Here is a 15,091-nt window from a genome sequence, read left to right on the forward strand (position 1 = left end):
ACACAGCAACATCGCTAGCAACGTCACAAAAGTTGTTCGTTAGCAGCGATGTTGCTAGCGATGTTGCTTAGTGTGACGGGGCCTTTAGAGTCCCTTGTCCAATTACTTTTGGTCCCTTGAAAAAGAGGAGGCTATGCATTACAGAGCTATGATTCCTAAACCCTTTCTCCAATTTGGATGTGAAAACTCTCATATTGCAGCTGGGAGTGTGCACTTTCAGCCCATATTATATATATAATTGTATTTCTGAACATGTTTTTGTAAACAGCTAAAATAACAAAACTTGTGTCACTGTCCAAATATTTCTGGACCTAACTGTATTTCATCTATTTTCTCATTAGAAGTTACCGTATGTTTATTTTTTTTAGTCTGGTTTAATATAGCATTTTTTTTTGCTATTGAGCAATTGTTATTGATATATATTTGAAATGACACCATACTATTGAGTAAGATGGATTCCATTGATATAATTTTCACTTACATGCGCATATGAACTACAAACATTGAACCTCATGTAAAATATTTTAGTTAGTTTAGTTCTTTAAGAAGTAATGCTGCCATTTCTCGTTTCTCCAAGTCTGAAGTTTGCTTTGTGACAAAGAGCCCGAGTTTTTCTAAAACTGGCCAATGGGAGGTCATGACGGAGAAGAACGGTGTAAAGAAGAGCGAGAGTTTTGATGCTGTTTTGGTCTGCAATGGCCATCATGTAGATCCATACTTACCTTTGCATTCTTTTCCTGGTAACTTACTATGGCACATTGTATTACACTATTATCATTCACTTATTTGAGTGACAGAGGGTACATGTTAGTTATTAGGAATGATCGAATACCACAAATATTCGGCAACGCCCATATTCGCCGAATAGGTCGCCACTATTCGATGATTTGCAAATATTCGCAATGTAAGTCTATGGGAAACACGAATAGTTGCCGAATAGCAACTATTCGGGCTTATCATAGACTTACATTGCACATCGAATATTCACATAGCGGCGAACTATTCGTCAGATATTCGCGAAACCGACTATTGTCGAATATTTGTGATATTCAATCATCCCTATTAGTTATCTCTGAAGGTTGGCATCTATGTTTCTGTAGACTTATTTATACTGTACAGTTTGTTGCTTTATATTCTCTTATTTATTCACATTTTTTAATAATCTATTGTGAAGGTGACTGACATTTTACATACTAATTTGCTGTAATTGGTATGTACATGTGGCGCCCCTGACCTGGTCAGGCACCACTGAGTACTGCACCCATGCTGGGGACAGTACAATACAGGTAATCCAGATGGCTGACTGGGGTGTGGAACACAGGCGCATAGTGATCAGGCCTCACACATGTACCTAAGAGAGGACCCCTGGGGAACCCAGGAGGGGGCAGAGCCTACGCCTTCACTGGAATAGTGGAGGGGGTGAGAGCTTCCATCTCCTCTCAAGGGGTGTGGTAAGAGAGTCTGGTTGCTAGGTGGCGTAGGCAGACACAAGTGGGGAAGGAAAGAGAGATAGGAGGAGTTAGTTAGAGCTTGGAGCTCGGACTGAGGAGATGTCAGCAGAAAGAGTAGAGATGGAAAAACCCACCAGTGAGTCGGTTAGAGCAGAACTCCATAGGGCTCAGTGAGGAGCAGACCTGTGGGGCTGATGCTGTCTAACAGCGCCCGCGCAGTGACTACAGACGGGGGAGAACGGTCAACTAGGAGTGCTGCCTGAAAGCCAGCTTCAGCTAGAGAGTGCACGGAGTGGGAAGTAAGGAGACTGCTAGAGAGCACCAGGCCCAACCGGGCGGCAGATCCCGAAGCGGGGATAGATTCAACTTTCTTCTGCTAAACCTGCCGGTGTGGGGCTCTTAAAGCCCACACCACAACACTACAAAAGCCGCAGCCACGTAACCGCAAGTTAGGGCCCATAGGTCATAGGAGGCAAGAGGCTGGAGTGGCCTGGTCCGGGGAACAAGCACACGGCAAACAACAAGGGGAGAGAGGCTGCAGCATCTTCCCTGGGTGACCCCCATAGGGACTCAAAGTCGGGGTTACCCCAAACCACCAAGGGCTAAGGAAGGCGAGTCAGTAGTCACCCTCATAACGTCAGCCTGAAGGATACCTGGTTCCTACCTGGTTCATCTCAGCTACGCCCGGGTTACTCACCCTGCCACCTGAAGTGAGTAAAAACCCTGAAAGACATCCTGCCTGTGTGGTCATTCTGCGACTTGTGGTACTACGCACCTACACAGGGCCCTGGGGCTTGCCTCACTCTCAGGAGGCTCCTACATCTAACTGCACCCACCATCAGCCCCAGGCGTCCCCTAACCTGCAGTGGCGGTCCCTACTGGCCGCAATACTGAGAGTGGCGTCACGATCAAACAAGAAGATTTCCTACCAGTGACGGAGATCCAGCAACGTGGAGTCCCTGAAGGTAATGCACCGACACCGACACTACACCTGTGGGGCTTCACATCTGGCGTCACGAACAGGATAAGGACTAGACCTGTTCAGACAGGTGACCATGTGCCTGGGCGGTCCGCTTGAAAAATTGGAAGCGCCGCCATATTGCCACCATGAAAAGCGCGCTGAAAAACAACAGCAGCCCGCGCTGGGAGAAGTTACCGCCCACGAAGAGGTGTGGCTACCCAGAGATCCTCTGCAGAGTTCTGACCTTGCCAGCTATGAGAGTGGAAGCGTCGAGAAGCGGCGGAACAGAAAGGAAGCCACAAGCCTGCTGCTGGGAGAGGAGCTGCTGAAAGAGGCAGAACAGAAGCTGGACAGCTTGCTACAGGAGGCAGCGACGAGGCCACCGCTGGGAGATCGTGCGGAAGACGGCGCAGAAGGAATGGCGTCTGACAGCAGGAACCCAGAACCAGGCTCCGCTGCCTGGTGGTATCGGGAGCTGGCCCAGTTCTGTGATCGACTGGAGACCCGGGTCATAGAGCAGGTCAGAGAAGAGTACGCGGAGTTCCTGGGGATGGCTGCGGCGGTGCGGACCTACGAGGAGGGAGCCGCGCGACGCATGTCAGACCGAGCGGCGACGACGCAGACCCCGATGCTGCCACCGGTGGGTGAGTCAAGTGATGCCCCGGCCAGCGCGAGTGCCCCGACCCCTGCAGCCACGCCCGCGGTCCCCGAAGAGGCGCCCGGCGCGGCGATGCTGGACCAGGCCGCAGCCACGCTAGAAGCAGCCCGCCAAGCCCAGGCCGCTGCAGCGATGCCCCGCCTGTCCCGCAGGGCTCCGACCACCACGGCAGTGCTCATCCGTGCTGCAGGTGTGACGCTGACCCAGGCTGCCACCCTGCTGAACCCAGCCCGCCAAGACTCCAACGCAGCAGCGACGCTCGTCCGCGCCGCAGGTGATATGCTGAACCAGGCCGCAGCCCCGCCGGGTGCGGCCCGCCAAGCTCCGACCACCGCAGCGATGCCCTGCCCGGCCCGCACAGACCAGGCCGCCGCAGCGATGCCCTGCCCGGCCCGCACAGACCAGGCCGCCGCAGCGATGCCCTGCCCGGCCCGCACAGACCAGGCCGCCGCAGCGATGCCCTGCCCGGCCCGCACAGACCAGGCCGCCGCCATACAGGGCGCGGCCCGCCAAGATAAAAGAGACATACCATTTACCCCGGCCTGCAAGGCCAGAGCTGATACCGCTCCCCAATCCACGGAGGTCTCTGATAGGAAGCCCACGCTGGAGGAAGAATACTGGCAGATGAGGGCTGACATGGAGGCCAAGTTTCCCCAGTGGTTGGTGGATCTGTACCTGCGCCCCCCATGCACCCCTGAGGAGATTCAGGCAACCCCTGCAGCCGCGCCGGAGAGTCCCCCGCCCGGGCCAGCAGAAGAAAGTCCATCCCCAGTCCTGCCACCAGAGGAGTGCCAGGAAGAACTAAGGGGGAGAGGAGGCCAGGAAGCAGAAGGGCTAACTCCGACGCCAGCCGCAGCAGACCCCTACCCAGAGCCGGAGATGCTGCCCTATTCCCGCTGGGAGGAGGAAGACTTGACACCGTCAGCAGACGAAGATCAGCCCAAAGACCTCACCTGGGAGCCTGCAGGCATGAACCCAGCCCGCAAGACACGGCGCAGCAGATCAAAGCGTCCTCCGACACCACAGTCCCCAGAACAGAAAGAGGTTACAGCCAGAGATCTGGAGGAGAAAAGGTGCCTAAGAAGGTCCAAAGCCCAGGCTAGAGGACCCCTTTACAGAGGAATAGTAGAGGACTTCAACCTGAAAAGTGGATACGGCTTCATTGTAGTGAAAGGAATAAAAGAGGGCATATTTGTTAACAGGAGAGATGTTCAAGCCCACCTGCCCAGAGGACATTCCGGCAGAAATTTGAAAATTGGAGAAGCAGTACAGTTCACTCTGCATGAAGGTGAAAGGGGATTGTATGCGCTCGATGTAGCACCATGTCCAAGACAAGAAAGACAAGAAAGACAAGAAAGACAAGAAAGAAAAGACAGAGATAAAGAAACAGATACAGAAAAAGAAACAGACGAAGACCAAGAAAGGAAAGACACAGAACCTATAGATGAGGCAACCACAGATGAAGAAAGAGACAAAGAGCAGGAAAGTCACAGGTGCCAGTGCCCAACGTGCCCTCGCCCTAGTGAAAAAGAGGAGTAAAGTAAAGGAAAGTACAGAAAAGAAGTACAGAAGTTAAAGTTTTGAAAGTTTTGTTTTGCAACGTTTAAGCATGTGCCCACAAAAACTATTGTGAGAACTAAACTTTAAGGCTATGAACTTGCTATAGCCACAAACTCTCGCAGTGTAAATAGTTACACCAGTGGCACCATCACCAGGGCCAGCCTGTTTAGGGGCTTGGCTCGTCTGCAACCAGGGGGGCCCGTCCGTATATAGGGCCTTGGCTCACCTGCGACCAGAGAGCACGCCTGTTTATGGGACCTTGGCTCACCACCACAAAGAGGGTACCTGGTCAGCACCAACTGTGGAGTCCGCCTCTGCATCCTGCCAGAAGAGGCTGACGGCGCGGATCCACCAGGCCAGGTATACCCTGAAACCATCAGCCCATGAGAGCCGCCTATACATCCTGCCAGAAGTGGCTGAAGTCGCGGCCAACGTGAGAGGGTTTTGGGTGGGTTAACGGACTTGTGGGTGGAGGGTGGTGATGTCTGATACCTGGTGCTTTTAAAAATGTTTTACATGTTTTAATGTTTTATGCATTTTAAAATGTTGTCTTGCAGCCCGAGGACGTGCTGGTGATAACTAAGGGGGAATGTGGCGCCCCTGACCTGGTCAGGCACCACTGAGTACTGCACCCATGCTGGGGACAGTACAATACAGGTAATCCAGATGGCTGACTGGGGTGTGGAACACAGGCGCATAGTGATCAGGCCTCACACATGTACCTAAGAGAGGACCCCTGGGGAACCCAGGAGGGGGCAGAGCCTACGCCTTCACTGGAATAGTGGAGGGGGTGAGAGCTTCCATCTCCTCTCAAGGGGTGTGGTAAGAGAGTCTGGTTGCTAGGTGGCGTAGGCAGACACAAGTGGGGAAGGAAAGAGAGATAGGAGGAGTTAGTTAGAGCTTGGAGCTCGGACTGAGGAGATGTCAGCAGAAAGAGTAGAGATGGAAAAACCCACCAGTGAGTCGGTTAGAGCAGAACTCCATAGGGCTCAGTGAGGAGCAGACCTGTGGGGCTGATGCTGTCTAACAGCGCCCGCGCAGTGACTACAGACGGGGGAGAACGGTCAACTAGGAGTGCTGCCTGAAAGCCAGCTTCAGCTAGAGAGTGCACGGAGTGGGAAGTAAGGAGACTGCTAGAGAGCACCAGGCCCAACCGGGCGGCAGATCCCGAAGCGGGGATAGATTCAACTTTCTTCTGCTAAACCTGCCGGTGTGGGGCTCTTAAAGCCCACACCACAACACTACAAAAGCCGCAGCCACGTAACCGCAAGTTAGGGCCCATAGGTCATAGGAGGCAAGAGGCTGGAGTGGCCTGGTCCGGGGAACAAGCACACGGCAAACAACAAGGGGAGAGAGGCTGCAGCATCTTCCCTGGGTGACCCCCATAGGGACTCAAAGTCGGGGTTACCCCAAACCACCAAGGGCTAAGGAAGGCGAGTCAGTAGTCACCCTCATAACGTCAGCCTGAAGGATACCTGGTTCCTACCTGGTTCATCTCAGCTACGCCCGGGTTACTCACCCTGCCACCTGAAGTGAGTAAAAACCCTGAAAGACATCCTGCCTGTGTGGTCATTCTGCGACTTGTGGTACTACGCACCTACACAGGGCCCTGGGGCTTGCCTCACTCTCAGGAGGCTCCTACATCTAACTGCACCCACCATCAGCCCCAGGCGTCCCCTAACCTGCAGTGGCGGTCCCTACTGGCCGCAATACTGAGAGTGGCGTCACGATCAAACAAGAAGATTTCCTACCAGTGACGGAGATCCAGCAACGTGGAGTCCCTGAAGGTAATGCACCGACACCGACACTACACCTGTGGGGCTTCACATACACACACAGTCTTTTTACAGATAGTGTTCAGAAAACAGCAGAATTTCTGAGTTTATGAAATGTTTTGCATTTTTGAGGAGGATTCGGAAAGTTTCTGCTCCAAAATCTTCACATGCACATAGATATCCAAGGCTTTCACTCAGCAGTGAATGTCTGTATAATCCAAAAATCTGGAATAAAAATGCCGGATTATCCTAAAGCCAACCTGAGGTTTTCGGGTGGAAACTGAGAGCAAACCTTCCAAATACTCCACAAAAACTTAAAACTCCTTAAAAACTTAGAGAGCCTGTTAGATCCCCACCCCCCCCCCTTCCCCATGCCCACAGAACCACCAGCAGCCTTGACTGTGTGTATCTATCTAAATTTCCTTGTCACACATAAACAGATCTTTAGAAAAAGCTTTTCGAAAGTCCTTTTATGATCTGTAAATGACCCCTTTGATTAGTCGATGGGGAGTTTGCTCCTCAAACTAGTCAGGCCACTTAGCATGTTATCACACCCTTGTGGGGGTGATAACATGACCTACAAGAGCCAACGTCATTGCCAGTGTTATACGAAGCTTGCCCATGTGTAGCGATTGACCGAGGGTCACCGGATCAGAAGGATTGACGGATAATCCAGGTAGAATGCTTATTTACAAGGAATAACAAAGGCAAGCTGCCGAGCAGTGGGAGGGGGAAAAAGGAGTCAAGGTGGGAAAACAACCCACAGTACAAAAGTATACTCTTTCAATAGCATCCCATAAAGGGTGAACAACTGGGCACTAAAAAAGCGGTAGCTCCTGCAGCCTAAACATGGATCTCTTACTTATTAGTGAGCCAAACCGGTGTCCTCCATGAACTCTGGATGTCTGTATATACTCGGTCTTCCTCCGCTACTAGGAGTAAGGAAATCCCGTGTGGCTCGCCCAAGTATAAGGGTCCAGTAATCCTCAATGTCAGCAGGCTGGAGGCACTCACTTGGTGAATTTTCTTTGCTTTTTTCGGGTGTTAACAAACAGGCATGTGGGGAGGGAAACGGAAGCATGCTGGACCCACACAGTACTACACAGTACAACAGTATACTCTAGCTGAAGCGACTGCCCAGGTCACCACAACTAGGACAACATACACTATAGTTTCCACAGAAGTACAGTGTTATGCATATATTCAACATTAAACAAATCTGCTCTGTCCTCTATCCTAACTGGTCTCCCCTACAGGGACCGTGAGGATACCGCACTCTGACTACGGAAGCCTACTATGGTTCCCTAACCGCTACACTCGGGCGTATACTCACAACACTGTCCGCAAGACCGATCCGCTCTGAGGCTTGACGGTACGGTGGTGCGCACTTCACTCCGGGAGAGCGATGTAGGACTTCTCTTCCCACAATTCACCAGGCAGCTGGGCTCATTAGGAGGCATCTTCTATCAGGCCGGATATCGACTCTCCTGTGTGCGTCCCTCTGCACGTCTTGGAAGTCTCCCACACTTTCTGCCACTTTCTTTTCTGCCTGCACTTTTCTCAGGGCAGACCAAACAAACACACAGCAGCAGGGAAGATGCGGACCATTCCATTGCGCTCTGCAGGTGAGCAGTCTCTTAAAGCTACAGCACAACAAAGTCTTAAGCCTGCTTTACATGTTACGATTCTGCATACGATATCGTATGCGATCGTAACCGCCCCCATCGTATGTGTGGCACATTCAATTTTGTTCAATGTGCCGCACAAACGATTAACCCCCGTCACACGTACTTACCTCCCATACGACCTCGATGTGGGCGACGAACGTCCACTTCCTGGAGTGGGAGGAACGTTCGGCGTCACATCGACGTCATGCAGCAGCCGGCCAATAGAAGCGGAGGGGCGGAGCTGAGCGGGACGTAAACATCCCGCCCACCTCCTTCCTTCCGCATTGCTGGCCGGGAGCCGCAGGACGTAGGTAAGATCTGTTCATCGTTCCCGGGGTGTCACACACTGCGATGTGCGCTACCCTGGGAACGATGAACAATCTGACGTGCAATTCATGAGGAATGAACGACGTGCGTGCGATGAACGTTTTACCGTTCATTCGCAATCGCACGTAGCTGTTACACACTACAATGTACCTTACAATGCCGGATGTGCGTCACTTACGACGTGACCCCGCCGACACATTGTAAGATACATTGTAGTGTGTAAAGTGGGCTTTAGGGGCACTTTGCACACTACGACATCGCAAGCCGATGCTTGCGATGCCGAGCGCGATAGTCCCTGCCCCCGTCGCAGCTGCGATATCATGGTGATAGCTGCCGTAGCGAACATTATCGCTACGGCAGCTTCACATGCACTCACCTGCCCTGCGACGTTGCTCTGGCCGGTGACCCGCCTCCTTCCTAAGGGGGCGAGTCATGCGGCGTCATAGCGACGTCACATGGCAGGCGGCCAATAGAAGCGGAGGGGCGGAGATGAGCGGGATGTAAACATTCCGCCCACCTCCTTCCTTCCGCATAGCCGGCCGGGATGCAGGTAGGAGATGTTCCTCGCTCCTGCGGCTTCCCACACAGCGATGTGTGCTGCCGCAGGAACGAGGAACAACATCGTAACATTGGTCTTTCCCAAATCATGGAAATGACCGACGCTACACCGATGATACGATTACGACGCTTTTGTGCTCATTAATCATATCAAAAATGCTTTACACACTACTATTTCGACAGCGACGCCGGATGTGCGTCACTTTCGATTTGACCCCACCGACATCGCACCTGCGATGTCGTAGTGTGCAAAGTGCCCCTAAAAGTCACAGTAGAGCAACATCCAACATCCTTAGTAGGGGCTGCACTCCCCTACCTACACATGGGCACAGTTTTTATCCCTCACATCACTAAGTTTCTGAAGCTGAGTGTACACTTCCCGACTTCAGAGAGATGCACTGCGCATGATCAGAAGTCTTCTGAAGACCTCACATTGATGACAACAGCTTCTCTATTGTCAGGATTGTTGGGGTCCCAAAGAACAAACCCCCACTGATCATATATATAAGACCTACCTATTGGAATGTTACTACATTGAATGCTGCTAATCAAGTCAATATTATTACTAATAATATTACTAATGAACTAATAATATGAAATGCTTTTCTTCTTTACATTGATGGAAATTTCTTTTATTGTTCTCAGGTATTCATGATTTTAAAGGCCATTACATCCACAGTCGCTTTTATAAGAAATGTGAAGAATATCGTGGGAAGACTGTATTGTTGGTGGGAATTGGAAATTCAGCTGGGGACATTGCTGTGGAAATTAGTGCCGTAGCCAAGCAGGTAAAGTGTTTGCGTTCCGTAAATGGATCCTGTTTTATACATCCAAGAACCAATAAAACAGTGAGCCTGAATTCTGTGATGACCTCCATCAGGAAAATTGGCAACCATTTTTGAATTGCAAAGGGCAGGTAAAATTAGTATCTGTGTCCCATGAACTATACATGCAATCAGCACTTTTAAATGTGCTATTGACTTTTAATATTTTTTTTATATATATAAAAGGCTGAGAATGACTTCACTGATACTGTTGCTCCTATACAAATGCTAAATTGTCCACTAAACAGTAGGGGGCCCTAGTGCAAGAACAATATTTGGGCCCTTGCAGTCCAATGATATTCACCATAAGGCACAATTTCACCTGTTTTAGAGGTAGAAATTGAGCCCCTTACCTCTTGGGCCCCTATATGACCGCACAGGTTGCACCAATAGTATGTCCGCCCCTGAACTTGTCCTCTCCTAGTCAAAAAATAAGGAATGGGTTAAACTTAAAAGTTTTCGCTGACCTACTAATGCTTGTTCTTGGAATATTGTGCAATTTTCCCATAAGGCCTACATTCATGGAATAAGTCCAACAAAAGAAATAAAAAAAAATGCAGAATCATCCCATTATTGCAAAGTCCACTTTTAATGTCTTTGACTATTGAATAAGGTCAAATATTGCTGTACGAATTCACTTTTTAATTGATGGCAACTTGTTTCAATTAAAATTCAAAATATGTTTTCTACAATTTCTGTTCTGATTTACTGAAAATATATTTACTTAATCTGATTCTGTGTTCTAGTCTGCATTTTAATAAAGATCTGCATTCACAATTCTGCAAGAATCGGGTCTTAAAAGGACATCATTCCTTGCTAACTTAAAGGGGTTGTCAAACGAACAAAGTTAATTTTAATCAATTGATCTTGGAATAATAATAATGTTCACAATTGGATGTGTTAAACTTCTATATGTGTCCCTGGTATGTGCTGTGTAATGGCTGTGTCTGACCCTACAGGAAAATGGTCTGATCATACCATATCTTTTGGCCGGGGAAGTAGTAAAAAAAACAAAATATACAGACATTACAGCATGGGATCGCAAATTATTCTTTCTTTGAGGTTTAACATTTTTTTAAATAGGTAGGGAAATTTTTTACTTCACAAAAAGAATCAGCTGTGATCCCATACTGTAATGTTTGTGTTCTCTCTTTTGTGTCCTACCCTGCCCACAAGATGTGGTATGATCAGACAATGTCCCTATACGGTCAGACACGGCCATTACACAGTACAAAGCAGGGACACATATATTAGATTATCTCAGAACAGAAACATTTTTTTCAAACACATCAAATTGTATAAATTATCATTCTAAAGCCCGCTTTACACGCTGCAATGTATCTTACAATGTGTCGGCGGGGTCACGTCGTAAGTGACGCACATCCGGCATTGTAAGTTACATTGCAGTGTGTAACTGCTATGTGCGATTGTGATTGAACGGTAAAACGTTCATCGTACGCACGTCGTACATTCCTCATGAATTGTACGTCAGATTGTTCATCGTACCCGGGGTAGCACACATTGCAGTGTGTGACACCCCGGGAACGATGAACAGATCTTACCTACGTCCTGCGGTTCCCGGCCGGTAATGCTGAAGGAAGGAGGTGGGCGGGATGTTTACGTCCCGCTCAGCTCCACCCCTCCGCTTCTATTGGCCGGCTGCCGCGTGACGTCGATGTGACGCAGAACATCCCTCCCACTCCAGGAAGTGGACGTTCGCCGCCCACATCGAGGTCGTATGGAAGGTAGGTATGTGTGACGGGGGTTAATCGTTTATGCAGCACGTTCAACAAATTGAACGTGCCATACATACGATGGGGGCGTTGCAAATCGCATACGATATCGTATGCGAAATTGCAACGTGTAAAGCAGGCTTTAGATCAATTGATTAAAATCAACTTTAAAATTAACTTAGTTCTTTGGAAAACCCCCTTAAAGACTTGTTCTGGTGATATGTGTTCAAGAAATCTTTTAAGAAGGCAATACTTTTGTGATTTCAGATTTTCTAAAAGACTTTTTTCATGGTTGACAGAGTAGGTTATGGCCAACAATCTGGTAAAGTCTAGTGCTCATTTGGTAATAGACACAGAACAATCATGTGATTTCATATATTATTACATAAGCAATAATGGTGACAAAGAGTGTCTATATTTGAAGAGTTGATACAAATAATATAAGCTCAATTATTTGTAGAATGCAAAAGTCTTCACAATGGAAACACTTTTAATGAGAGAGATTATAATTTATTTTTCGGTCACCATTGATTCAATTGTGCTTGTAAGGATCTGAGTTTTTGGGTTGCATTAATCACCGTGTCTCACTTTTGCCCACATCCGGACGCGCAGCCTCTCCTGGCCAGTACGAGGTCCCGCTGGGGTCTCTGAGTCCCAGGGTCCCACCGGTCCAAGGTCAATCTGATGCCCATTTGCTGGGTGAGGTCTTGACACATATAGGAGGATTCCCTCCAGCTCAGGCAGACCCTAGCACGGAGCCCTGTCTAGCTCTCACAATTCCTGCCACTTAACTTACTAAATTATTTCTGCACACATGCTGTAACCCTCTGCTTACTCCTCCCACCTATCTCTGTCTTCTTGGCAACCCTTTTACTGTACTTTCTGTGTTCCCTATTCTAACTCTTATGCTAACTACCTTCTCCTCCTCTCCTCTCCTTCTGCTGCTTTTAACCCTAGTTCCTAGTCCCTAGTTCCTAGTTCTATACCTGGCCCTGTACTACATCTCCTACCGAACACAGCACGAGGGACCAGTACATACTATACACAATATTTAGAACATATAAACGTATACATTTCCTCACCATCTAATCTATACTAGCGGTAACCACTAAGTGGAGCCGAACAATGCGCCAGTTCGGCTCTGCTACATCCTACCTTTGTCATTACACATACAATACATATTTACACCGTCTTCATAGGAGAGGGCGCTATTCGCCATCCTCCTACACCAGGACTTGGCTGTAGCAATAGGTCCTTGCCCCATCACCTCACAGCACTAACTTTCTCACTAACCAAACATGTGTCTTATTGCTCTACCTCTCTTGGGATCATCCTCCTGGGTGTGTAGAAGTAGTCATCACACCCACCCCCTTAGACATTTTCTTCATGTAGCTCAAAGTATTGAGGTTCCATAAGCCCAGTCTTAAGCCTTGTCTGCAGGATTGTGTATTAGACAAGCCCCCTGCAGAGAGGAACAAAAGAATAACAACCCCCAACAGATGAAGGATAATAAATCCTACTGCATACCTGATTACATTAGAGTCAAAGGAGGCCAACTAGTCAGACAGCCTATTACAACTCCTTCCCCCTTCAAATTGAGTATCTTAAACTGATGAGCAAGCAATCTCTAATAAAACACAACAATAAGATTGATGTGACCGGTGCTCTGTGCTGTAAAAAGTCTGCTCTACGTCCATTGGTCCAATAGTCTTTAGTCTATGGCTAGTGTCTCACACTCTTCTCCCACTTTTTCAGTAGGGCGAGCACTGGGCTCCTCTCTCCTGTAATCTGTGCTCAGGCGGATGAGGTACTGCTACATTCACACCTAGATATGCACACATGGGGTACAAAACAGAGAGAGAGAGTACCTCTCTGACCCTAAGAGCTTATCCTCTATAGGAGAGAGGAAGAGAGGACCCTACTGACCGTATGTCATAGGCGTGTCCTGGTTGACAAACAACCCTGTGATGTCCGGCTACAGAAGGTCACTGCGTTTGGCTGCATAAACTGCTCCTTGATATTCCATCCTTTCTCTATGGTGTGAATGGAGTTTTGTGCATTTTCTCTGCTAAGGCTTACTCCTTCCCCTTTAGAAACCTGCTGAGATCTTTTCCTTTCAGCCGCTAATAATTTTCCCTCACCCTCTGTGTCTTTTATACACCTGCATTTCCCCTTGGTTTGCGGCTGGTGATAGTTAATTTTCTATATTGTCCTGATTGCAAGCAGTCTGCTTGTAATCCTGTAGAAAAACATTGTAGAATGTTGCTGTTCTTCTCCCTAAAGGTACCGTCACACATAGCGACGCTTCAGCCATCCCACCAGTGATCTGACCTGGCAGAGATTGCTGGAGCGTCGCTACAAGGTCACTGGTGAGCTGTCAAACAGGCAGATCTCCACAGCGATCAGAGATCAGCCTCCAGCCACCAGCGACCCGTGTAACGACGCTGTGCTTCATAATCATAGTACACATAGGGTTACTAAGCAAAGCGTCTTGCTTATAGTTACCCGATGTGTAAAATGGTTATGTGTGCAGGGAGCCGGCTTCAAGAAGCTGCGGACGCTGGTAACGAAGGTAAATATCGGGTAACCAAGCAAAGCCTTTGCTTGGTTACCCGATATTTACCTTGGTTACCAGCGTCCGCAGAAGCCGGCTCCCTGCTCCCTGCACATTCAGTTCGTTGCTCTCTCGCTGTCACACACAGCGATGTGTGCTTCACAGCGGGAGAGCAACGACCAAAAAATGGTCCAGGACATTCAGCAACAACCGGCGACCTCACAGCAGGGGCTAGGTCGTTGCTAGATGTCACACACAGCGACATTGCTAGCAAGGTCACTGCTACGTCACAGAAAATGGCGACTTAGCAGCGACGTCGTCGTCGCTGTCGTTGTGTGTGACATGACCATAAGTCATCTTGGAGATAAGTTGTTTGCTTTCCTCTGTTTATTTTTCCTGTGTGTTCTTTAGGACTTGGGGGTGCTTCACACACAGCGAGCTCGCTGCCGAGATCGCTGCTGAGTCACACTTTTTGTGACGCAGCAGTGACCTCATTAGCGATCTCGCTGTGTGTGACACTGAGCAGCGATCTGGCCCCTGCTGCGAGATCGCTGCTCGTTACACACAGCCCTGGTTCGTTTTATTCAAAGGCGCTCTCCCACTGTGGCACACAGATCGCTGTGTGTGACAGCGAGAGAGCGACAAATGAAGCGAGCAGGGAGCAGGAGCCGGCGTCTGGCAGCTGCGGTAAGCTGTAACCAAGATAAACATCGGGTAACCAAGGTGGTTACCCGATATTTACCTTAGTTACCAGCCTCCGCAGCTCTCACGCTGCCTGTGCTGCCAGCTCCGGCTCTCTGCACATGTAGCTGCTGTACACATCGGGTTAATTAACCCGATGTGTACTGTAGCTAGGAGAGCAAGGAGCCAGCGCTAAGCAGTGTGCACGGCTCCCTGCTCTCTGCACATGTAGCTGCATTACACATCGGGTTAATTAACCCGATGTGTACTGTAGCTAGGAGAGCAAAGCTAAGCGGTGTGCACTGGTAACTAATGTAAACATCGGGTAACCATACCCGATGT

At 49.1% G+C, this 15,091-nt stretch overlaps 1 protein-coding gene across 1 annotated transcript in view; it reads left to right on the forward strand.

Annotated features, from left to right (window-relative positions):
• Positions 1-15,091, forward strand: part of LOC142250067 (dimethylaniline monooxygenase [N-oxide-forming] 2-like) — a 79,110-nt gene that overhangs the window by 36,544 nt on the left and 27,475 nt on the right. The window contains exons 3-4 of the mRNA XM_075322126.1: positions 578-740; positions 9,603-9,745. Coding sequence (XP_075178241.1) covers positions 578-740; positions 9,603-9,745 — 306 coding nt within the window. The remainder of the gene's footprint in view (positions 1-577; positions 741-9,602; positions 9,746-15,091) is intronic.

Source organism: Anomaloglossus baeobatrachus, chromosome 8 (genome assembly GCF_048569485.1).
Source record: "Anomaloglossus baeobatrachus isolate aAnoBae1 chromosome 8, aAnoBae1.hap1, whole genome shotgun sequence".
NCBI classification, from domain to species: Eukaryota; Metazoa; Chordata; class Amphibia; order Anura; family Aromobatidae; genus Anomaloglossus; species Anomaloglossus baeobatrachus.